The sequence below is a fragment of the Acanthopagrus latus genome, chromosome 12 (genome assembly GCF_904848185.1).
Source record: "Acanthopagrus latus isolate v.2019 chromosome 12, fAcaLat1.1, whole genome shotgun sequence".
In the NCBI taxonomy this organism is placed as follows: domain Eukaryota; kingdom Metazoa; phylum Chordata; class Actinopteri; order Spariformes; family Sparidae; genus Acanthopagrus; species Acanthopagrus latus.
Window position 1 is genome coordinate 5,551,004 of NC_051050.1, and position 24,519 is coordinate 5,575,522.

The 24,519-nt window shown below is 40.3% G+C and overlaps 1 protein-coding gene across 1 annotated transcript in view; it reads right to left on the minus strand.

Annotated features, from left to right (window-relative positions):
• The window catches only part of LOC119030332 (atrial natriuretic peptide receptor 2), a 66,340-nt gene that overhangs the window by 1,973 nt on the left and 39,848 nt on the right, over positions 1-24,519 (minus strand). Inside the window, exons 12-21 of the mRNA XM_037117810.1 lie at positions 22,651-22,722; positions 21,676-21,835; positions 21,403-21,558; positions 18,328-18,496; positions 9,230-9,376; positions 7,656-7,779; positions 4,248-4,316; positions 3,612-3,786; positions 2,192-2,290; positions 76-167 (exon numbers count right to left, since the gene is read on the minus strand). Of these exons, the coding sequence (XP_036973705.1) occupies positions 76-167; positions 2,192-2,290; positions 3,612-3,786; positions 4,248-4,316; positions 7,656-7,779; positions 9,230-9,376; positions 18,328-18,496; positions 21,403-21,558; positions 21,676-21,835; positions 22,651-22,722 (1,263 nt within the window). The remainder of the gene's footprint in view (positions 1-75; positions 168-2,191; positions 2,291-3,611; positions 3,787-4,247; positions 4,317-7,655; positions 7,780-9,229; positions 9,377-18,327; positions 18,497-21,402; positions 21,559-21,675; positions 21,836-22,650; positions 22,723-24,519) is intronic.

Here is a 24,519-nt window from a genome sequence, read left to right on the forward strand (position 1 = left end):
GAGCAGTGCTCTAATTTTAGTGCTTAAACTTAAAACTGAAAGTACATTTTGACAAAGTAAAGAGAGTGTTCTTACCTTCATTTCTACGTCTCCTCGTAACTGGAGATCAAAGTAGCCAAACTCATCCAGCACTTCTTTGGTGGCAGAGGAGACGTGGATCTTTAAGGCTGCAAAACACACCAAGAGCACAAAAGCCCAGACTGAGTAATTTCACGCCTTGAATGACAACCGCAACAATATGTGAATTTCCCCTACGCTGCTTTTATCTCAGGCTGCAGGATGTACAGCAGAGCAGGAGACTGTGTGTGTGATGAGCCGATGCATTCAGTCCCATCAGGAGCCAGCAGCTGAAATGCTAACAGTGATGAAAAACTGTATTGTTTTCTCCAATTAATGCACACAGTGCAGAGATGTGAGACCTGATTCCTGCCTGTGAAGCTTCAAGCTGCTCAGTTTATTGCTGGCTAAGGGCCCTTCGCTGTAAGTGCAATCAATTATTTACCAGCAGAGGCACAATACAGGAAGCGGCTCAGTACTTAATCAATACATTTGATGATACGCTCACAAAATATCCAACCACAGTTTCATAACACTAGTTCCTGTCACTGCTGGTTAAGGCAGTGTAGGAAAAGTTGGACTCAGCAGCTCAATACGTCTCATATTCAGCTCTGAAATCATTTCCTCCAACCTCAGTGGCAGATACTCATTAACACTTCCTTAACAAAAAAAATTCAGTAAAGATAAAGATTAAACAGGTTCAAGTAAGAGATTCAATGAACGGTTTGAATATGTACTCTTTCCTGGTATCCCCTTAATTGGGGATAAACTTGGTGTCAACTTCTCTTCCTGCAGTCCATATTAAAAACGTACAGTATAATCAACAAATATCTACACACACAGTTAATCATAGTAATAATCTCTCATTCCCAATAAAACACTGTCGCCATTACACTAAAACAAAAAAGTTAGCGGAATAAAACCAACACTGCAAAGATCTGTACAGTGAAGTATGTGTAGTCAAAGCCTGATAGATCTTCATCCTCTGTGAAGCTCCATTTTTTTTTTGTCTTAAAACCGTTTACTCAGTGAGCCACACACTTGCAGTTTCTGTCATGAACACACTCAAAAATCATTGCCTTAAACATTTACTTTAAGTATGTTAATTACATTTAATCCTATGAATTAGATGCAGTGTACAGAGTCACATTTAAGTTTTCATTGAGACAGTGTGAATACATTAGATAACAAAATGTGTCACTTATAACTGAAGCCAGAATAACCTGTTTGAAATGTGTTTCCTATACGTATCACTTGACGAGCACATAAGGTGTATATAAAAGTTCCCCTTAACGTTATGTGTAATAATGGTATAAACACATCAGGTTTATGTTTAAGTCTGTATCCATTTAATTTAATCAGACCAGGTTATGTCAAATATTCACATTGACTCAACATGTTAGCAAAAAATGTGAGTCTTTACATTGAACTTGTGTAAAATTGTACCTGTAGCTTCTTTTATTATGACCTCAAATAAACCATCATGCTGCTGGGACTGTTTACTAGAGCACCAATTTACTGTTAATCCACAGCCAAAAATACTCCCACCAAATTCATTATTTAGTCCAGATGTGTAATGTTTGTTATTATCTTCAGTGCCCAGCTGTTTCAGAGTGGGCTTTAGGGCCACAGACATGTTAATGGAGTCAGAAAGAAAGAAGCAGGCACAACCTATTGAGTTACTTGCCCTGGGTTTAAACCCTGTACACCATCACTGAATGAAGAAAGTCTCACCTGCAGCTGAACTTGTTATGAACCCTAATGTAGATTGTCATTTGGTACATGGTCACATCACACAAAAAAAAAGTCTCTGCCCAACAAGAATAAAAACTTGAAATGAAAAGAAGAAGAAGCTTCAGTTGGAGCAACGAAGGACGTATCCTTGTAGTAGGACACAGAAGTAGAATGTCGATATACTGTGTATAATACACAGCAGAGTAATGACAATCTCAAGGACTTAAGAAGTTATTTTCAGTGCTGAAAAAGTGAAAACTGAGGACCCTTTCACAAGCAAATAAGATGGTATAAGACACGTTGCTCGCTGTGGAAATGTGTGTGGAGACGTGTGATTTAACTTCCACGCAGGAACCAGGGTATGAAACACAGAACAAAAACAAGTGACAGCGAAACTCACCCTCTCCGTTGGACTCCATTCGAGATGCCGTGTTGACAGTATCTCCAAACAAACAGTATCTGGGCATTTTCAACCCGACCACGCCGGCACAGACTGGACCTGTTAAAACACAAGTTAAATATAGACACATTTTACAGCGGAAGAAACAATCATGCGTGTCATGCTGGGAGCTGCAGTCATTATCACATAAACCACAGCAGTGAAGCTGTTTTTACATGTGACGACAGAGGTGTGAGTGAATTGAATTTGTGCTTTAAATTACCCGGACAATGCTAAGTACCAGCCTACGCACGCTGGTCCGTTTCTGTTGCGTGTCAAGTGTCTGAATAAGAACATAAACAGTGCCGCCATGAGCTGATACAGACTAAATACTGTGTCAGGGGCCTCTTGTAAATTACATCAGACCAAATGCTGCAGACAGATCGAGATAAAACATACGGAATATTTATGTCCAGTCAGTGCGTTGGTATCCAGAGGTGGGAAGTTACAGATCACAAGCCCTACACGTGATGGGTGCTCAGTTGCCAGCTTATTGAATGATATAACTAGCTCAGCTAATCCAACAGTCCTGCAACATGAAGGTGGTCATGAAGGTTTTATTGTATTGCACATTTTGGTTGTTTTTGTACAGAGCCGTTGGTTTAACTTTTTGGAGCATTTTGGAGGCTGATGTTTATAGTTATTAAACTGAGAGGTGTTTCTAATATTTTTGTCCACCCTCATAAATATATACTCAGTTTTCATTATAGAGGGGTCAGAAAGACATCATGCACTGGAAATCCTGCTGCTCTGAACAATATTTCTAAAAAGAGACAAACTCCGACAGCTCTCTGAATGAGATTTCATAACAACAATGTTCAGGCTGCCTGCTTCAGACCTCCAAATCAATGCCCGCAGTTAGGGATTTGCTCGACAATTCAAAATGGTCTGGTGTTGTGCTCATTACCGGCTGTTCTCCCTCCAGAACCCAATCAATTGTTGATGGACACAAGGCAGAATTAAGTATGGGAAAGTCATCTTTGTGTACCACTGTGGGGAAAATGCCTGAATCAATAGAAAGAAACTGCAGCAGGAAAAAGGCCTCAGAAGTGAGAACAGGCCGGGATGAGATCGATGTGGCTGTGCTCGTTGTCGTCAGTGGACTCAATGGACAAATGTTAGAATTTATATAAATTGTTTTAATTGTTGAGAAAAAAAAGGTTTAGTTAGCTGATCCTAGCAACTGCAACTTTTGACCACAGGAAAAATGAAGTTATACTATGAAGCTACTCTTCATAACTCATTGAGGAAGAAAATATATGATTGTGTTGACTAATCAGTTAAGAACACCTCTGCAGGGTGGCCGCTGTGAGATGCTGAACCTGAGACCACATGGCTCCAGGTTACCTTGGTGCAGATCTTGCTGAGGGTTCGGACTCACCTGTGTGGATACCTATCCTGAGTCTCAGCTGGTCGTTGGGTCTGTGTCGGATCTTGAACGTTTTGACCTGCTCTAACAACGCCAGCGACATCCCGGCGATCTCTCTGGCATGCAGTTTTCCGTTCCGAACCGGCAGCCCTGACACCACCATGTAGGCATCACCGATGGTCTCCACCTGAGGAGTGAATTCATATCAATTTCTATGTTGTATTCCGAGGATTCAAACACAGAGAACCTGAATTCCTGAATTGTATGTCAAAGAATTTTGCGTATTTGGTGTTTGAGGCTAGGAAACATGCTAAAAAATGCATATACTCAAACATTTGAGTTGCAGTTTTGTTAAATGATGCAAGAAATCAACACAAACTAAAGGGACAGTTCACTCTTCAATAAAAATCACATATTTATCTATCTAGTTCCATTATGGAGAGAAGGCTTACATCTCTTTGGCTGATACCTCCAAAACCCAGACACTCACATCAAAACCATTTAGATGGATCAAAAGTACTACAGGTAAGAAGGTATGTATATAATTTTGATTTCAGTGGACTGTCCCTTTAAGATTCAAAAACAAACATGCACATTTGTAATTAAAATCTATAATAGCAATAATCCACACTGACCATCCTGACTTACCTTGTACACATCAAAGTTATCAATGATGGCATCGAAACAGGTGTACAGATCATTGAGCAAAGTGACAACCTGTAGAGAGAGAGACACATAGGTTTAAAGTGATTTCAGTGATAAGTACTGAAAATGTTCAGCTAGTCTGTGTGTCAGCTACGTGTCAACAGAGATTTACATCTAAAACATGACACTACTTTTCTTTTGTTTAAAGCTGACAGACTGGGAGGCCAGCATGTCTACAAAACCTCACACTCTCCCACATTATCTCTGTTTCGTCTGTCACTGGACGATTGCCTGCTGAGGCTCATTGACACATTTTACAGGATCATAAATCAAATCAACAGATGGAATATAACAAACACAGTCTGTATTGAATTTAACAGTGTGGGGCATAATAGTTATGATTTAGCAGTAATGTCAGAGGTTGGCTGTTCGTTCAAAGACAAAGTTTTTATATAGACGTCATCTTTAAACAGAAAATAAAACGCAGCTGGCTCTGCATCTCGTCAGGACTTTTTGTGCTGCACTGTTGAAATGAGCGATGTAAAGTGAATGAGAAGGTTTCAGCTGCGATGGATGAGGATCTGAATCATTAGAAACCTGCAGTGAGCAACTTTTAGATAAAAGGGAACGTCTGTTACATTCAAGCTCTTGTCAAAGGAGTTCAGATAATACTGATGAGGCCTATTTGCTTTGTTCCACAGTATACTTGAGTTTTTATATTGGAGTCTGGAGCAACTAGAGGTTTATCATCGTCAGCAAAGATTCAAATTGAATGTGTCATAAGTATTATATCAACATTTCTACAATCTGTGTCACATCGAGCACACATTACATCTAAATGAGCTGACTGTAATGTTGAGGAGGTGGACTGGAATGTGGTGGCATCACAGTTGAGCGAGACCGCTGCAGGAGACCGCTCAAGACAGCGTTTCAGCAGTCGCAAGCATCAAACCACGGTATATTTTTAACAAGATGTCAGGTGTGTGGCAGAACCAGGTGAGCCAAAATACAGCCTTGTCCTGACCCTGACTAAGTGGGTTTTGTGCCTGAACAGGCCATAGGTACAGCTTGGAGCAGACAAAAGTGAACAAAAAAAAGTTTAAGACTGTTTTGTCCAAGCTGAACTTTTAAAGACACAGTCTGCAGCTTAAATGTGGACCAAAAGGCTGCTCGGTCACCAAACCCAAAACATGTGATCAGAACCTGCTGTAACTCAAGTCACTGACACGTCTTCAGTATAGTGCCCATCATCAACAGCAACAACAACAGCCTTTATATAACATGTTTTCTGATGCTATTAAAGTCTGTTTATATCACCAATGTTAGAACAGGCCTGTACTGTATTTTCTATTGCGATAAATTGCAAACGTCATTTTTCAACTGTTTGTGATTATACAATGATAATTTATATAAGCACTCAACAAAACACATTGTGTGTACCCCTGAGAGCTAACAAATATGTTCAAGTAATATGTCTGGCTATTGTCTCATATTAATATCTGACACTCCTATACAGTACATAATATACCGTCTACATTTAAGTGGAAATCATTCAAAGGTGAATAAACCCTCTAACTCCTGGCTCAGGATGCCGGTGACATCCTTCACAAGCAGCACTGTACAGTATGTAGAGGAGTGATGTATCTCTCTAATGCACTGCAACCTTTTCAGAATGGCTGTTAGAGAGTACGAGGAGGGCCGGGACAATTACAGGTCAGCACACGGTGAAGTGTTTGGTTAACTGACTGGCTGACAGTGGAACCGAGGGTGTAAATATCCACTGAGGATGGCTGTGGACACTGTTGGGGGGCTTTTGCCTGCTTTGGATGCTTTTTTGGGGTGAAAAATAAATAAAACTAATATTTGATCTATATTGTAATTTACAGTTTATATTCTTCAAAGATGCTCCACTTGGGCATCAGTTAGGATAGTGGTCTTAATAGCCATCTATTGAATTACTGATCAATCAATTTGAGTCATTTTCAAGAAAAAAATAAAAGGCTAGACTCTCTGATTCCAGCTTCTTAAGCTTCTTCTTTACTCCTCTATGTCAGTGAACTGAATATTTCTGGGTTCTTGACAAAACAAAACCCCTGAGGACATTATCTGTGGGAAACACTGATATAGGCCCCAACCATTAGACAACATGATCGATCAATCAGAGTAAGTAGGTTTAGGAGGGGCGTTGCTTAGCGGCTGAAAAATGTCACCAGCGTTGAGTCTGAAATAGCTTCAATAAATCATTTTTTGCATTAATGAAAATGTTTTAAAGTGATCTTAAAAATATAAATGATGACTGTGAGAAATAAATCAGTTTTATGTTTTATTGTGTAAGAACTTCATCATTGAGCTGTCATGTGACATGGCCTGTGACGTGTGATGTTAGTGGCGATTTCCCTCTTTTCAGCAGTCAGCGATTCATTGTGAGCATTGCTTCAGTTATGTGCACTCATGCGTGAAATACCTTAAGTGGGTAGAAACAAATGTTATGCTCTATTGTTGGGGCACATGGCAAGCTTGGTACTATTGTCTTCTGTTACTTTATACATAGTCATATACAGCAGGCTGCTCACACTGGTTAAAACATGTTTGTTGTCTTTATCATAACGCAACAAGTTGTGTTATACTGTATTATTAAAAAGATTGATATATTTGTATATAAATGCTGGAAACAGAATTCCCATAGTTTCAGAAGAGGACCCTTGATGCGCCCAGCCCACTTCTGAAACCATACGCCCTTGAGGAATAATGGTGTCATTCAGTGGGAGCGGCATGTAAACAGTTACCTCTACTAGCACTGTAGTACTGGATTACATTTTTTATGTTGTATTTTGTTGTCGAGAGGCTTAACTGGTTCTTTCCCATGACCCTGGAAAAAGGGATGAAGGTGAGAAGAGCAAGCGTCTGTCCTTGTGGCGATCCCACTCCATCTGAAGGTGTCAGATTGCCCATCAACCCTTCAGACCCTCAGCCGCGGTGTGACATTCTAATCATGTATTTGGTTGAGAAACCTCCCTTTGGTATTCAAGTGAGAGGGAGATATGTGGTCGCATGATGTGACTCAACTCTGCGTCAGCACACTCTTCCATCTAACAACTGTACTATTTTGAGTTGCGGCCCGTGTGTGGGAACACACACTGTGGGAACTATGAGACACACTGTAGGTAGAGACCTGATACTGGTGAGCACTTTTATGCGTAAATAGAGAGTGAGGATTCGCTGTGACTACGATCACGAACTGGGATTTTTAAAAGCTTTGAGATGAGCTTGGTAGCTGTGAGGGAAAGTCAGGAAAGGGGATCTCGAAAAAACATTTCACCAGGGAACACAAAGTTCTAGGACAGAAACACTGAGATGCAGAGTGGGAGTCATTCATTGGAGGATTGCAGTGACATATTGATTGCTGTGTACCTGTAGCGGTGTACTCTCTGCAGACATGGACGTGAAGCCCACAATGTCACTGAAGTAAATGGTGACGCTGTCGAATGCTTCGGCCTGCACCGTCTCCCCTCGTTTTAGCTGCTCTGCTACTGAACTGCATGAGAGGGGGAGAGAGAGAGGGAGAGAGAGGGAGAGGTGTGTGAGGTCAAAATGTTTGCACCTCTTAATCATAACTTTAGAAAAATGTAAAAGCAAGGGAAGATCAGAGGACAATACTTGAATGACTAAAGATGTTTAAAAAATAAGGTCAGACAAGCTGACGCAGGCTGAAGAGGTTGTTTTGTTCACATCGCTTCGTCAGGTTAACGGGGGCGGCTGTGACTCAGGAGGTAGAACAATTCATCGACCAATCGAGTATGTGGAAGGGTCCTTTTGACATCACACTGAAGTCCAGGCTTCTCCCAGCCCAATCACCAGAATAACATGTTCACATTTCACATTAAACCACAGATTCGGATACCATATTGACATTTCTCCAATACATGTCATATCGCATTCATGTTAGTCGGAGGGATGGTGGCAGCTTGACAGCTGATGGCTACAAAGCAAGAGACTCAAAATGGTGTTTTCCCTTTTTGTAAGCATTAAACCACTGGATCTTTTAAAGGCGACGTAGTTTTCCAGTCATCTTTATAGCTAAACTAAACAGATTTTTTTGACCAGATGTCTGAACAATAACCATCTATGATTGTGGCGACAAACCCAGGTGAGCCAAAACATTGTTCTAGTTTTTGTGCCTAAACGTAATCACGGCAGTAAGCAAAGAGGTGGCACAACGTGGCATTGAAAATGAACCCTGAAGGAACGGCAAATTGCAACATGAAGAAATGCCTGTGGATTGCCTTTCAGTCACTGAAATGAGATTTAATCAGCATAAATCAGATTTTAATGCTGGATTTGTGTGCGGACTGGTGACCCCAACCAAAAACAGGCTTAACAAAAATATATAATATATTTATAAAACACAACCACAGAGCGCCTGGAAGGTTCAATTATAACTGGATGTCAGTTTATCTTTTCTAATCCTGCTCATGTTAATTTTCCTCTTCTCTAATCAAGTAATCGAACACTACCAAAGGCAAAAAAACAAAAAAACAAAAACTGTGGCAGAAGTCAGCGAGTCAGAAGTGATATCTGTTCTTTCTCAGGCTCCTTTCTGTCTGTGAGGACAGCTTTGAAGGGGGGAAATTCCTAAGCAGGAAAAGAGGATAAATGGGTGAGAGAGATGGTATTTGTGGCGTTATCCAAACGCCTGAACTCACTATCACGCCTCTCTGTCTGTCGGGCCTTAATGAGCAGTTTGCCTGTCAGCTCTCTCTGCTCTCTTTCATCTACGGTTAGATCGCACCATGGGGAAATGTGTATCAGTTGATAAATTGTGAATTTGGAGTCTTTAATTAATACAGAGATTTAACGCAAATTGTCAGAGAGCCACGCTGGTAACACTTAGTCTATTTGCTTGGCTAATTGGAGTCTCAAGCTGTTGGGTGGGAGGACAAAAGTGAGAATACGACTGTTTTGTTTTTCTTTTTCTTTTTCCTTACTGCGGTAAAATTTGATAGAGGAGGTTTTCAGCCTTTCTTTTCTCCTCCAGGTAGGCTTGTGTTCGCTCCTCCACCAGGTTCTCCAGGTTATTGGCGTACTGCTCCATCCTGGACAGCAGGTTGTTAAGGATGCTGGTGCTGCCCTCCCTATAGAAAACACAGAGTAGCATCGGGTCATTTCCACACAAAGCACTTGTCAGTGAAAGCTCAGCATCATCCTGGCTTTATCAGACCTGAGTCTTTTCTGTGGTTTTGTTCATTACACCTTTCTATAGTAATAATAGTAATAACAATGATAATAATGCTGCAGGCAAGTGAATAGCTTAGATCTAGGAATGCTACAACATTATTCGAAGCAAGTACGACTCAGCAGGAAACACGAGCAGAAGTTGGAACATGTTTTGAACAACCCTCCAAGTTAGTGAAGCTTGTGTCTTAACAGGGCTCGATGTAACAATCTGTAGTCATTTGCATGTATTAATAATTTTGTTATGGGAAACGTGTGAGCGGATTGTGATGTGACGTGAAAAATGAGAGGATTAGTTGAAGTTGTTTAAAGCTGCTGGACTGGGGATTTCTTTGTGAGGGGCTGGGGTTGGATTTTCCTCACCAAAGGATGGGACTTTATGTACGTCCTCGAGTGCCTCGTCTCAGTGCCTCTCTCCGCTCCACTAACAGTGAGCCACACTGGCTAACATAAGTTTAGTAATGGAGCCTGCTCGCATTAAATGCTGGCCTCCAGCACAACACAAAAGTTCCAGAGACCCTTTAAAATGGAGTGATTCGGATCATCTGTTAATCAGAGTGTTTTGTTGCAGTGATGGTAGAGAATGTTGTTCTCAGATCTCAGTAACTGCTTTGATGTGCAGGTTGTGTTAAGAAAATTTAATTTATTGAAATAAACAGAAATCATCCATTAAAAGACTTCTTAAGAAATGTAGTACTGCAATCCAATAGCACTACAAAGAAATTAATCAAATTAAATACATCTGAAGATATCGTCTGGTGCCTACATTACCCACAAAGCAACTCGACTACTGACAGTTCATCAATTATTTTTTTCTCTGAGTGCTACAGCTTTCTGTCCAAGGTTGACCGTCAGCGACTCTTTCTGTGCACTGGTGAAACAGGAAGAACGTCATAAACGCGTATTACTGCAATGGTTTATTATGTATACTATTTGTTTGTTTACGGTACCTGTCATATATTGACCACACAGCAGCTGTTGTTACCTTCCAACATGGAGGAAAAACAGACACTCCAAGCATTCTGTGAAAGGTCTCTATTTACGTCTCTGCTGCTATGATCGTAGCATTTCACATTTAATTATATAACACATGTGTTGTATAATATGTGCGTCTCGGGAGATTTCAACATTCATATGCTTACACACACACACACACACACACACACACACACACACACACACACACACACACACACACACACACAAGCATGTACACGCATTTACTCCAACGGAGCAAGACGGTGAGTCATCCACACCACCGTGGCGGCTAAAAGCATCAATGCCTGGCATCCTGCCACCTTTCTTGCGGGTCACAGATCCTACACACACCCACATGTTGTTTAAGTTTAAAGAACAAAATATCAGAAGGAGACATGAAAGACAGTGATGAGTATCAACGCACTGAACGCAATCACACAGGCCATGCACTGTTTACTGCACGCAGGATCACAGACATCCATATTTTCCCACCATTCATCCAAACTAATAGTGTACGGGTGCAGCTGAGAACCGTCTCTATGGAGAGAGATGAGAAGCCAGAAAATACATTTCAGCTTATGATTTAATAATTTGTCCTTTTAAACCTCATTTTTCTTAACGCAAATGAAAAAAAAAAACCTTTTAAAAGGATCAGATAGCTCGTTTGTTACCTCCTCCATTCATTTGTCTGTTGATAGAAGGCCACAGACCATGGGGACAACTGAGTCATTTTTGTCATTTATCATTTGTCATTTTTGCATGTATCCACTTACGAAGCACTTCTTGTTTGAGCTTACAATCATAAGGGGATGAGCAGTTCTAAGCTATGAAACCGAGGTCAGCCTTCAGGAAAAATGGGGATCGCTGCTGCTCTCGCTTCTTGCAAGGTCTGTTGACAACGCTCAAACTTTTTTTGCCACCATGGTTTGCATTGTAACCATGACGACCACCAAAACTACACTGAGGAAAAAAGATCCAGGAGCTAATTTTTGACTGTTAGGAATGACCTGACTTGTACACCTATTCACCAACAACATCAATTTAAACAAATACTAGAGTAACTTCATCCCGATCAAGATAAAGATACCAATGTCACTGGGCGACATCTGCAGCCGTAACCTCTTGCTGTCTGAAAGGACGCTAACCTTTTCATTAATCCTCAAACAAATGTCAGCCAAGATACTGCACATAATATATCTGGCTAAGCCTGCTAGTTACACATTATTTCTGAAAACTGAAAAAAGGAGAAACTTGTTGATGGAATTTGGTGCTAATTCTAATCTTCTAGTTAATTAATACCAACTGCTGGCCTAATCAACACTGAAAAGTTAATTTTGTCTGCAGACAAACATAAGATTAAAACGTTTCTTGTAATTCATAATTAATTACGAGGGTGTGAATAGAGATGCTGGTGGATAAGTGGATCTCTGGATCTCATCAACTACTCAAACCTCAATACAACACAATTTAAGTTTTTGAATGAAGCTGTGAATGTCTGTGGTTATATTTCATGATGTCATCACACACACACAAAAAATCCTCAAATGTGTTTAACTGAATTAAATCAGTCGCCAAAGCAAATGCAAGTAGTAATGTGATTTATTTTGTTTGTAACCATTAATTTGATATAAAAGCATTAGAGCCAAAGCAGACGTTTTGCTTATTGGGGTTACACAAATGGGATTTATGGTGCTGTGTGAGTTTCATTTCCAGGTCGTCAGATACTGACGGGCTGGTCGCTCGGTCTAAGCCAGTGTCCTTTTTTGACAACCCAGGAATGAGACTCGTCAATTATCAATCTTTCTCCAGAATCACTGAATAAATTATTTAAAATTGGATGTCAGTGTTATGAAGGGAGATCTCAGCTCCTCTGTAAAGCCCTGTTACACAAATTACTGTTGTGAATTTTGACCGTATTTCCCAGAAGCTATTGCCAAATTGTAAAGTTATTTTTTAGGAAACTTCCTAGGAAATGTGGATGACTGCACACATTTAGATCAATCTAAATAACTCAGATCTCATCAGTCTGTTTCCTTTGCACTGAGCCAGACAGGATTTATGTGCTTTCAGGAAATCAAGTCTGTCATCAGCCAGTCAGCATGTTTGTCTATCACTGTGTATTTTGAAGCAGATCTGGATCGAGATGCTGATTAAAAATTAAAAACATTCTCTTCTATTTAAAACACAAATGTAGATGGCTGTGCAGTGTTGGCGGTGGGAAGCGGTCTCTGAGTGCTTTCTTGTTTACAAAGAGGCTAAACATGCTTTAGGAAGTCACATTCTCGCCAAATCGGTGGACTGGTGTGCCAGCCGTTTCAGCGAAACACAGCTAAAAATAAATGAACAAAAGTTTATAACATGTAAGAAAGGAACATTTCACTGCTGAACAGAGAGTGAAATAATCCTTGTTGCAGTATAAGCGGTGATGGCAGACAGCGAGAGACTTAGTGTGTGTGTGGGGAGAGGTCAGCTATTCATGGCGAGCCAAAGTGTCAGCTCCCTGTTTGTGTCAAATCGAAGCGTTTACTGCTCGACACCCCTCTTGTTACCGCGCCCTTCAAGCCCAAGCTCATACGCACACACATACACACAAAAACACACACCAAAAATAACAGCCCATCCATCACGTCATGTCAACAACATACATTTACCTAATGAAAATAACCGGCAAACAGTGCATTAACACACAGGACCCTGAGCCGAGGGGCTTCGTACACATGGGGAGACATTCCGTATGCGGCTGTCAAGAGCATCCTTGAGTGCTGCTCAGGACGTCAATCATGTAAAGCTCTCTGCTCCAAGCCGCTGCAAATGGAAAGCTATACATCACTGGACTCATCAGAGAGGAGAGGTCAGGCTGAGCGGACATACACACTAAGCTCACAGAGCTGTTAATAGAATCCCCAATCCACCTGTTTTTAGTTTGCTTCTCAACACACGTGCGTTTGTAGTTCTCTTTAAACACAGGGTTTGTCATTTCTGCTGCAAGATGCCTCTTGATCAAAACAAAAGTCAGAAGTAGCACAGAATCATTGCTGTCTTCATTGTTAAACAACCAACTGTGCTGATGAAAATCGATCAATGTTTACAGATTAAGTCATTTTTTGAAGTGTTGTTCATGTTATGTTTAGTCACATTCGTCAAGTTCCTTTTTTATTCTCTGATGTATCATGTGACATTTCCTCAGACTAAATGAAAAACACCATTACCCAGAAAACAATTACAGATTTTTCAAGGTTGAACATTGTCGGAAACATTTAATTCGGTAATGTAAGCACACAACTCATAGAAAATATAAAGGTTAGGGTTACGATTCCAATTGATTTTTAGACATTTTAATGCCGAAATGTGACATCTTGTATCCTTAAAGGATTGAAGCTTTTAGATGTGTGTATGTTTCATTTCATCTGAGCAGTTATTATACAGTTAAGATGTTCTGGTATCCATGAGACAACCGAGAACAGCAACCTTTTAACGCCAAAAATGACACTCTGCAGTACCCCTCACCCTTCTCGTCTCTGTGTGGATATTGTTCGTCCTCAAGGTTCAAGACTCAGCAGTCACTGTACACTATGGGACTGCACAAAGACATGCAGCTTTGGATTTCACAACAAGGGCATCAAATCTCTGACATCTGAGCGGCCTTGAACTCACCAGTATGGATGGTGCATGCTCACAAAAGGTGCACTTTAGCTACTCAGAACTACAAAAGAATAACCTTATGTCTTGAGCTGATTATAAAGAGCCCTCAGAATCAACAGCAAGTTCTCCTTTAAAATGTTGAACATACCTGTGATCATACTTAGCTAAAGCTGGATTTATACTTAGGAGCTAACCGTAGTATGTGTACCATCTCATAAATGTAAGTAAATGTCCCTGCTACAAAGAAAATGGAGGTATCATGTGGAGACAAATAACTGTGGTTGGCCTGCTTGTATTTTCCCTTCAGCTTTCTGATGCCAGAAGAAGGTGTTGATGATGATGAGGACAACATTAAGGTGAAGGGAGCCTCAGTGATTTTCTCTTTTTCAATAGCACACTTCCAGCCAAGCCATTTCCACTGCTAACCCCTGTTCAGTGTGATTGCCACTCTCTGCCACAGTAAATGAAAGATTGTCTACATGATTGCTTTGGCCATTGACTGCACAGCAGTGGTTTCCTATTCATCAGAGAACAAGGTAAACCTTCATGTCAAAATTCAGTAGCACAAAGCAAATGGAAGAATGCAAACACAATAACTGTAAATTTAAATTTTCCAGATGTCTTGATTAACCGGAGCTTTTGACCATTAAACTCTTACTTTTGCTCATTTAGATATGAATATCAGTGTTTAGGGCATAACAGGTAATCCATGTGGTTGTGTCCTACAGCGGCACTTCTCATTTTCTGAAGAAAAAGAAATTGTAGATCCTATATCTTAATAATGACCTCCTTATCTCCTAATTATAAGAAAATATCTCATGGGGAAAGATTTCTTAATTCTAGTGGTAATGTAATCTTTGCTCATTATTGTGAGACATTACATCATCCTTTTGAGTTAAGTTAAGACCTTCATGTTTTTTTTCTTTGGTGAATGCAGTGAGGCTCTGTGGTGTCCAGGATAACTTGAATATTTTCATTTCATGAAACTTTACTTCAGTGCCAGTTATATGTGTGTGCAATGGCCTTAGTGACTACTTCATCTACATACAAACTGTAAGTGAGGTCATTGAAATAGATTAAATACTAGTCAGCTGACCTGAAGAGGCCATTCTGCTTAGCCAAGAGACACATCTCATGAGCTGAAGAGGCTGGTATGTTTACTGGGAAAGTAAAGCTTGCAATCCACTGTATCACCATTGCCAGCAACACAGGCAGGCCAGTGCACATTTATAAGTGTTCACAACAACATATGCCACTTTCTTTGGCTATGGCGACCAGCTGCTTTTAGTCAGTTGTTCAGTTAACCGTGGAGCTAAGTGGACCGATTAGCTGCCGGGAGTCTGCCCACACCACAACCTGGGATGACTGGGGGAGTCACTGAGGGGAATGGGACTCAAACAACTGGCCTTCCAGTGAACAGAGCTGGACACCAGACTGGGACTGAGCACAGTCTCTGAGACCAACAGAGGTCCGTTTGAAAACAGAGCAGACAGTACAGGTGATTTACAGCGACTCTGACCAGGATTATGACTCCAGGGACAACAAGACACAGCAGGCATGGACAGGAGAGGCATGAGGCGGCCTGAGAGAGTCAAACATCAGCAGCGTGTGAAACGAGAAGATTCTGGCCATATCTTACAAATTGCTCCGTTAAGAAACATTCACAGCTTAATGCAGTGAACAATTAATAACCACCCTGCAACATATAAACAGGGAAATGTCTATGAAGGTTAATGATTTAACTAGAACATTTCGCAAGAAATTTAGCATGTGCCTGATGCTTGGTAAGTCAGTAACTACCAGTAGAAATAGCTGTGTGTGATGATTTCACAGGCATGGATATTAGACTGACACTAAGTAGTACTTTGTAGTACTCATTTACTACCAATTACCTGCTTGGTACAGACAATGATGGGGAACATCAATATTTAAAGGATTTTCAAGCTCAAGACAATGACTGAGGATCATAGACCACATGCTGTGTGTGTCAGTGAGAGAGAGATGGGGGGAGGGACCAAATGATGGCATAACAAGTTGCCAGAAATGGATATTACACTGACACTTAGTACTTATTTATTTACTATAAAATATTAATTAAGAGTAGCAGTAGTTGCATGTAGCAGTAGAAGTACTAAGAGATGTAGTAGTAGCATAAACAGCAGTACTACTAGTGTAAAATATATATAAAATAAGTATAAAAAGAGATCTGTGTGGCTGTCAGTGAGAGACAGACACAAATATATCTCAGTGAATTTGCAGCCATGGACAGAAGACTGACACCGAGTATTTCTGACTTGAAGAACGACTCAGCAGATAATTACTCAGTATATTATAAATTGTCGACAAAGTGGTAGAGAAATAAGCAATACAAAATAACCTCTGTCTGTGTGTGTGTGTGTGTGTGTGTGTGTGTGTGTGTGTGTGTGTGTGTGTGTGTGTGTGTGTGTGTGTGTGTGTCTGTCTGTCTCGGCTCAAATGGAAAATGTCTTATGGGAAACAGCTCCTAAACACGTGGTTGTATAACTGCTATTGGCTATCTTTATATGGTAAGAGAAAAGGACACTAGTGTTTTTAGAGTCCAAAATGAGGAAATGACAGCGATTTAGAAAATGGGGAGCGTCTGCTTTCTACCAGAAGTGCTTGCTCCAAATTAACACTGGCCCTTATGGCAGAGTTGGTGGTTTTCTTGTTGCTTGAAAGCCTGTTCAGCCAAACATGTGTGTCTGTTTGCTTTCATAATAATATGCTTGTGTAGAGCACAACATTTCCCTAAGTTTTTTATGTATTTGATGTGTGTGGAGTGAAGATTGGGGGATTTTTATCCACATTTACGCAATGCAAAACCACTATGAAATCTGAAATCACCAAAACCATTCAAGCTATCAAACTGTGCCTTTACAAAAGTAAAATCCCCAGTCTTGTGATTCACTGAAACTTTGAATCACTTTTTCTATGCGTATGGCGAGGCAACGAGGCCCCAAAGTGGGGTGGGCTTGAGGGAATTTCACAATTATCTCCCATCTATTTGAATGGGAAATTTGTCGTATTTTTGGCACTTATCATGAAAAACCTTTTGCAATTCGATATGATTCTGCACGTTTTGATGTATGTTTTGTGTATGTGGCTGATACAGCAGTATTTATAATATGTATGATGAATAATATACAGTGTGAGCCAATGTACATCAGGCACACTAAATGAGCCGATGTACTTTTTACATGAGGCACACGATATAAACATTTCAATGTTTCTAATACTTTTTTGGGTGTTTCTTCTGGGATTTTCTGCAGTTTGCTACCACTCAAAGAACATATTATCTCAGTTTGATTTTACAAAGTAAATTACAGTATATCAATGTGAACTATACCAGTATGGCACATTTTCCATAGCAGCCTCTATCAGCTCTAGTACAAATCCCATCTCTTTTTTAGCTTTAAGCTGTGTATTTGCATATGCCTTTGTGTGTACGCCTGTGTGTGTGCGCTCTAGTGTCACTTTGTATCAGCAGGGATGCTTTATACTGTAACTCTTTCTGACAGAGCTGCCCTACTCGAGGGAAAACATGCGTTTCTCCCTTCCTGCGTCGACATAAAAACTCAGAACCAAAATATGCATATGAATGATTCATGGGATCATTGAAAACAATACCAGAAACATGGACTCACACACTCCCCTTTCTTACACAAACACACACACACACACACACACACACTTGGAGATGGAAAGGCAGCAAAGAGCACTTCCTGTCGGGAGCTGCTTGTCAGGAATTACAAACAGCCTTTTATCTAAAATTGTCTTGGTGATTTCCAGAACATGACTCTTTTTTTATCCTGTTTGCCTTTTTGAATCTCCTAAATGTATCAACTTGCACGGCAGTCAGAGGGACATCAGGCTCTCGACGCGGTGTTTATATGTCGAGTTTGGCAGGGAAGATAGTGATAGTCTGGGAAAGAATGGCCTCCGTCGATTTCAATTTGTCAGATTACCTCAGCTTTGAAAACAAGGATAGAAGTGTAGAAAATGTTAATTGAATCAAGAGGGTTTCCAGCTCTCTGTGTTGATATGACTTAACTCTGTAATGCAAACGCTCAGTTTACCCAAATTACAAAAGAATGATTCTATTTAGCTCTTTGAAATTTCTAAAGTTGTTTACCATTTTTAGAGTGATCTAACTCTTTTAGGAAACGTTTGATCAGACAGGCAATGAAAGGAAGCAAAGTGTGCGTCTCACTTGTTGAGTTTGGCCACGTAGATCTTGATGTGTCCGAAGTCGGGCCTCTCAGCGGGGTCCTCGGCCCAGCAGCCCTCCATGAGGATGGTCAGCTCCTCCGAGTGGCATTTGTTGTCTGTGGTCGGCCGAAAGTACGGCTTCTGACCGTTCCTCACCTTCTGTACGATCTCTGCGGCAGAGAGAGGACAGAGGTGTGTTCTTCGGAGGGAAATGCAGTGTGTTTTTTTGTCCCATGTGTAAAACAATTGTGTACACTTCACACATACTCTGTGGCTGCAGAACATTTATTGGTAAGATCTCCTTACTTCCTGCTGCATGTGCCTGTATATATTCTATCTTGCTGCTAATTTCTCCTCTTCTATCCATCAATCATATACGTTTAAAAGTTTGTAAGAGATAACTTCTTCAAAATGATTTGTGAACTCTCCCCTCCCCCCTGTTATTACTACCATCATGAAAGATTCCTGAAAGTAATTAGACAAATCTAATGTTATTTTAAACCACAAAATTACACTGACAGCTCCGGAGGTAAAATATTCAGACACTAGAGAGAACAGGTGCAGGCTTTCACTGCGTTCAGCCTGTTAATGGGTAAGTATCAGGCCCTTGTACAATCAGCATCGAGCGTGACTATGAATATAAAGCTAGTGAAAGTCCTCAGCTGCAGGATCTGCCCCCAGGAGGGTTTTACACATCCTCTTTGGGTGTGCAAAAGTTGAACTCCTGATCTTGGATTGCTGCTGCAGTTAATGTTTTTCCTGCTGTTACTAAGGAGAAACAGCAGTGGAGGTAAAAGTAGATTTTGGCTAAGAAAAGCTAATCAAAATGCAACATGGACGCAGGAAGCTGAAGAGCCAGAGTGTCAGCAGTGATCAAGCTCAGATCTTTAGTTTTAGTTAACGTGAGAAGATAACAATAACGTGTTAGAGGAGGAAGAATTATGTCATATCGGCATGAAGCCCTTTAGCTATTATGAACTGTCTGTCTGGTTTTGATGATGCTGAGGAGGCTCAAACTACCTATCACACACACACATTTATACTTTTTTACAAGGTCAGTGTTCAGAATTCCTCTTCTTTTGATGCATTCTTGTTAAAGATTCACATTTTTTTAAAGCCCATCTGAAAGCAACACTGTCCATAAACATACCTTTCTTAGGTGAGTGAAGTAATGGAGGGTCAAGTTAATGTGAGGCTCCAACATTCTGAGTCAGACAAATCAAGTGAATATCTCGCAAAGTTACAGCTCATCGTACTCAGACTGCTCAAGCCTCTTTTTAGCTTTGGTCGATGGCGGAATTTGTTTCCCATCACCTACATCAAAATCTGCTTTGAGATATCTTTGCTGCCGGGCAGAGGAGAATAATTCAATGACCGGTGGTGCTTTCAAATCTATGGAATTGTTTCAATCTGAAAAACCTACTTGCATACTCAACTCTTTAGATTTTCTTCTGTTTATAATGCATCAGCAGCTCATGATTTATGTTAGTGTAAAAGGAAGAAGTAATTTTTTCCCTTTTGTGGTGGGTTTCTGTCTCAAAAGCAGCCGTGTTCTTCATGGAGACAGAGCCTTTATGTGTGCAGATATCATCTTTGTTTCTCTTTCTATGCTCTTTGATTTCTTTACTCATTGAATCTCTACATGGTCCTTTTACAGTCAGTTTTGCAATACGGAAACGTGCTGGCTTTCTCTGACGTATGGCTGTAGCTGCAATGATAAGTTGATTGGTCAATAAAAAAGAATTGGTAATTATTTTGATAACTGATAAATTGTTTCAGTCAGTAAGTAAAAATGTCAACCATTGGCTGTTTCCAGCTTCTTAAATGTGAGGATTTGCTGCTTTTCTTTGTCATTGTTGGCAGTCAATGAAGAGTCTTTGGGTTTTGGACTGTTGGTTTGACAGAAGAAGCAATTCAAAGATGTCCCTTTGGGATCTGGGATATTGGAATGAGCATTTTTCCCATTTTTTTTGCCAGTTTATTTGGGGATTAATCAATGAACATACTCCCCACCTAGTCCTACCTATGTCTGTTAATAATAATAATAATAATAATAATAATAATAATAATAATAATAATAATAATAACAATACATTTAATTTGTATTACTTTTCAGGGTACACAAGGACACTTAACAAAGTGGAACAAATAAAACAAAGAATAAATGGATAAACAAAAAAATACATATAAGATTAAAAAAACTGAAAAGTTGATTAATTTGATGGGGCTGGATCTAGACCTGATAGGCCTTATTAAAAAGATGGGTTCTTAGGTCTCTTTTGAAAGTCTCCAGAGACGTCAGTTTGCAGATTTCAGCTGGGAGAGTGTTCCAGAGAGTGGGGGCTGTCAGAAACAGCAGAGTGTGGGGATGAGAGTGGGGGTGATGTGTTGCCAGGGCTTGGTGTGGGTCAGGACCCTGGCAGCAAAGTGTCATCTGTCTGTTGATGCTGTGGGCATCTTGTAATACACTGACGTGTTGTGTTGGTTGTGGGTGTTTTTGTATGCAGTCTTAATCTCCCAGCAACCATGGTGAAGTTACTTTACAAAGTCTCTCTTTTTTAATCAGGGGCCTGGGCTTATTAGCCCAAAATAACTGCCCGGGGGCGTTGCCGAGATGGCTGCTGTGTGGTGAGACATGCTTATAAGGACCTTGGTTGTTTCCTGGGAGCGATCATGTAGATATGTGATGTGTTGGTTTCTGTGACTGCACCTGCCTTTGACATCTGGCCAGCATATGTTCTTTGTTTGTGTACATAGCTGCAGGGCCACCATATAGTAGTCTGACCTTACAAAGGTCTGCTTTGAAATGTCAGGGAAAAGCCAATGAATGAAGTTCCTATTATGTGAATTTCCGTCTTTTCTGTCCTTTACAAAGAGTCCTCAGAAACATTCAACGGACTGTTTTCCTAAGAAGAAGCTTTATAATGTAACATTTACATGGTTTTATTTATACTGATTCATTTGTTTGATTTACTTCTCTTCTGTGTTCATGTCTTACATGTTGGTTTGCTGCATGCTTGCTGTTTTAAAGGATCCCAGCGACCAGCTGAAGCCAGTAAAAGACAGTTGTGTTTACCTTTGGGGCTGAGGTCCATGCCCTCCACATAGAAAGGTCCGTTCCTCAGGGCTATTTCCTGCAATATGATGCCAAAACTGTACACATCACCCTTCTGGGTCCCTTGAGGAGGATGGCGGTCGTATATGAGCAGCTCGGGAGCCGTCCAAAGCTTCTCTGGAAACCCAAGAACAGCCAGAAATGCTCATAAGGCATTTTAAATATAATGGGAGCTGATGCTTTTGGTGATTGAAGAGATTCAGTGCTGTGTCCAGATAAATGAACCCAACTTACTTGCATAGAGTGCGTGCGAGTCATCGTTTTCGCAGGACGAGCGGAAGCTGGCCAAGCCATAATCTGTGATTTTCAAAACAAATCGACTGTCCACCACACAATTAGATGACTTCAGATTTCCATGGCAGCCAATGTAGCTGTTGTGGAGATAGTTCATTCCCTGGTGGAGAGGGGCGAGAAGTCAAGCATTAAGGGGTGTTCTCTCGCTCTCCTCTGTTTTTCCTTCACAGCAAATCACAGAGGAACGCACACAAATCCAGACGGATGGAAATAATATGCTTTGACAAGTGGATGTATGCTGAAGGTTCTGAAAAGAGGCTGCTTTGAAGGGTGGCACAGTCACGGAGGAATTACTGTTAATTCCTTTGGGTAGGGGACTGAATGCACTGGTGTTCGATATGTTGTGGAAACGGTGAGTCAAACGTCCCTCAAAGCTTCCGCAGCGCCTTTCCTCCGCAGAGCCTTGCTATCTGTGTGGAGAAATTTAGCCGGAGCGCCTCGTCATGCAGCTCAATATCAAATCCATCCAAGAGACCACTCTCCTGACAAAAAGCCTCTTGTTAGGATGGATTAAAAATAATCTCCTTAAATTAGTCCATGATTAGGTTTGATTAAGATGGAAGGAAATTTTAACAAAGTTTCCGACTATGTTTCTGTCCTACTTTACACTATTTAACAGCAATATTTACTGTAGTTTTATCCACTGCTCTGTGCCAAAAATACATTTTTGTGCATGTTGGTCCCTCCTGCTCTCTTTCTCTGCCTCACTCACTCTTTCACAAACCCTCCATGTGAAACCATGGCAACCGAGACATTTTTTTCTGTCTCTCTATGGCACACAAAGTGTCTAATATAACATTGAATAGTGACCTTTTCACAACGTTCATATGAAAACATCAAACAAATCAACACGTCAACCCTGCCTCTGATTTCTGTTTTTTGTTCTCCAGCGTATTCAGTCAGAGCACCGCTCACCTTCACTATGTCGTTGATCAGAGAGTAGCGGAACATCCAGTCCAGGTTGATGCTCTCATTCTCCAAAATGTCCTGCAAAAAACAACAACAAAAAAAAAACGGAGCAGAAAACTTTTTAAGACGAGGAAAACAAAAAAATCTGCTTTATCTTTAAAACTACCAAGAGCTTCTTATTTTAGGACTAAAACACAGTGAACCCAGATGAATCATTTTCTCATCCTTAGGGTTACAAATTGAGCCCTGCAGGAAGTTAACGAATAATAATTCCATGGCTCTGCTGCCGGCCAGTTACTGGAAACCCTGTCCAGCTTAGACATCCAGTCCCATCATATCAGCTGCAGCGATCTGTATTTTACACAAATGTCCTTCTCTACAAGTGTGACAGATGAAGTCCATGACTGAGTTTCCCATCATTTTCCAGACTGTCCATTTTAGGAAGCTGCCGGCATGTTGGGAACAAGGAACAGGCCAGGAACAAGCTCACTCAAAACACTGTGTATTTCTTTTAGGATTAATAAAAGACAAAAGATAACAGACAAAAATGTGACAAAGTTGAGATCACCACATAGAGTAAGCTGACTGCAGACTAAATAAGGTGCATTTAACTCAGTAGACAGAGTTCAGTACAAACACTGCCAGCAACAGCAGTTTGAGAAGGCTGTCCATGCTGAGACTGTTTACTCTCCTGGTACTGCAACAAGAAGAGCCCGTCAGTCGGCTTACCTTAGAAACTTTTCATTCTGTGATTCATTAGGAGGTACCTTTAATTCATTCATGTATTAAATATTCAGCAACTACAAAAATGTTGCCAGACACATTCATTGTAGGTTTAAATGTAAAGAACATTTCATGAAGTCATTATTGAAGTCAAAACCTCCACAAAAATATAACAAAGATCATATCATTCTAGCACACACCTGGAACCAACCACCACAACATTTAACCCAGATTACCATTAATCATAATACAAGTACAGCAGTTAATTGCATAATCATTTACTATTAAGGTGACATATGATTGGGAGAATCACTGTTATTTGTATTCTATGGTGTTTTATTAATATTGTGGGTTATTGAATTGTTGTTACCATGGTATTAACTATATGGAATCTTAAATAAAACAAATAAATAAACAAGAGAATGTTTGAAATGTTTACTCAATAAATGACTTAAATGAAACTTAAATCATTGAAACTGTTGATGACCTGTAACTATTTCTTGGTGAGAAGCGACTGGACATAGTGACTTTTATGGAGCAGTTAGCATATCTTGATGCAACCAGGACAACAGCATAAATATCACTATGATGCCTTTTTACACTTTTATCTTGTACAAACATTAACTGTGGACTGGTGAGCTTTAAAGCTGCTGGGAGACAGATTTTTTAACTTTCAGGCTACCCCTTTATGCTAAGCTAAGCTAACTGGCTGGTAGCTCCAGCACCATAATCACGAGAAAATGGTATCAATCTTCTCATCCAACTCTGAGCAAGAAAGTGTCTTTCCCAATATTTCAAACTATTTCTTTAACCTTCTGTTGATCAACTAAAAGTCTATTTCTGTGAAATGATCAACGCAGAGGATTGTACAGCCTCAGCAGAGGCGTGGCCCTCTGGAGGCTTCTAGTTTGCTTGTAATATAGTTCAGTTTTTGAGTACATACTGATTTGATATTTAAATATTTCTTCATTAGGATCCCCTCCAGACAGCCAGACGAGATGTACAAAAATAGTCTGCTATGAATAATAATGTGTGTCTCATATAGTGTTTCCAAAGAAAGTAGAATGACCTTGTTAAACGTTCGTCTTTTCTTTATCCCTCACTGAAAAATCTATAAATATGCTAATAATAGTCTTATTCTTAGTGTATGTG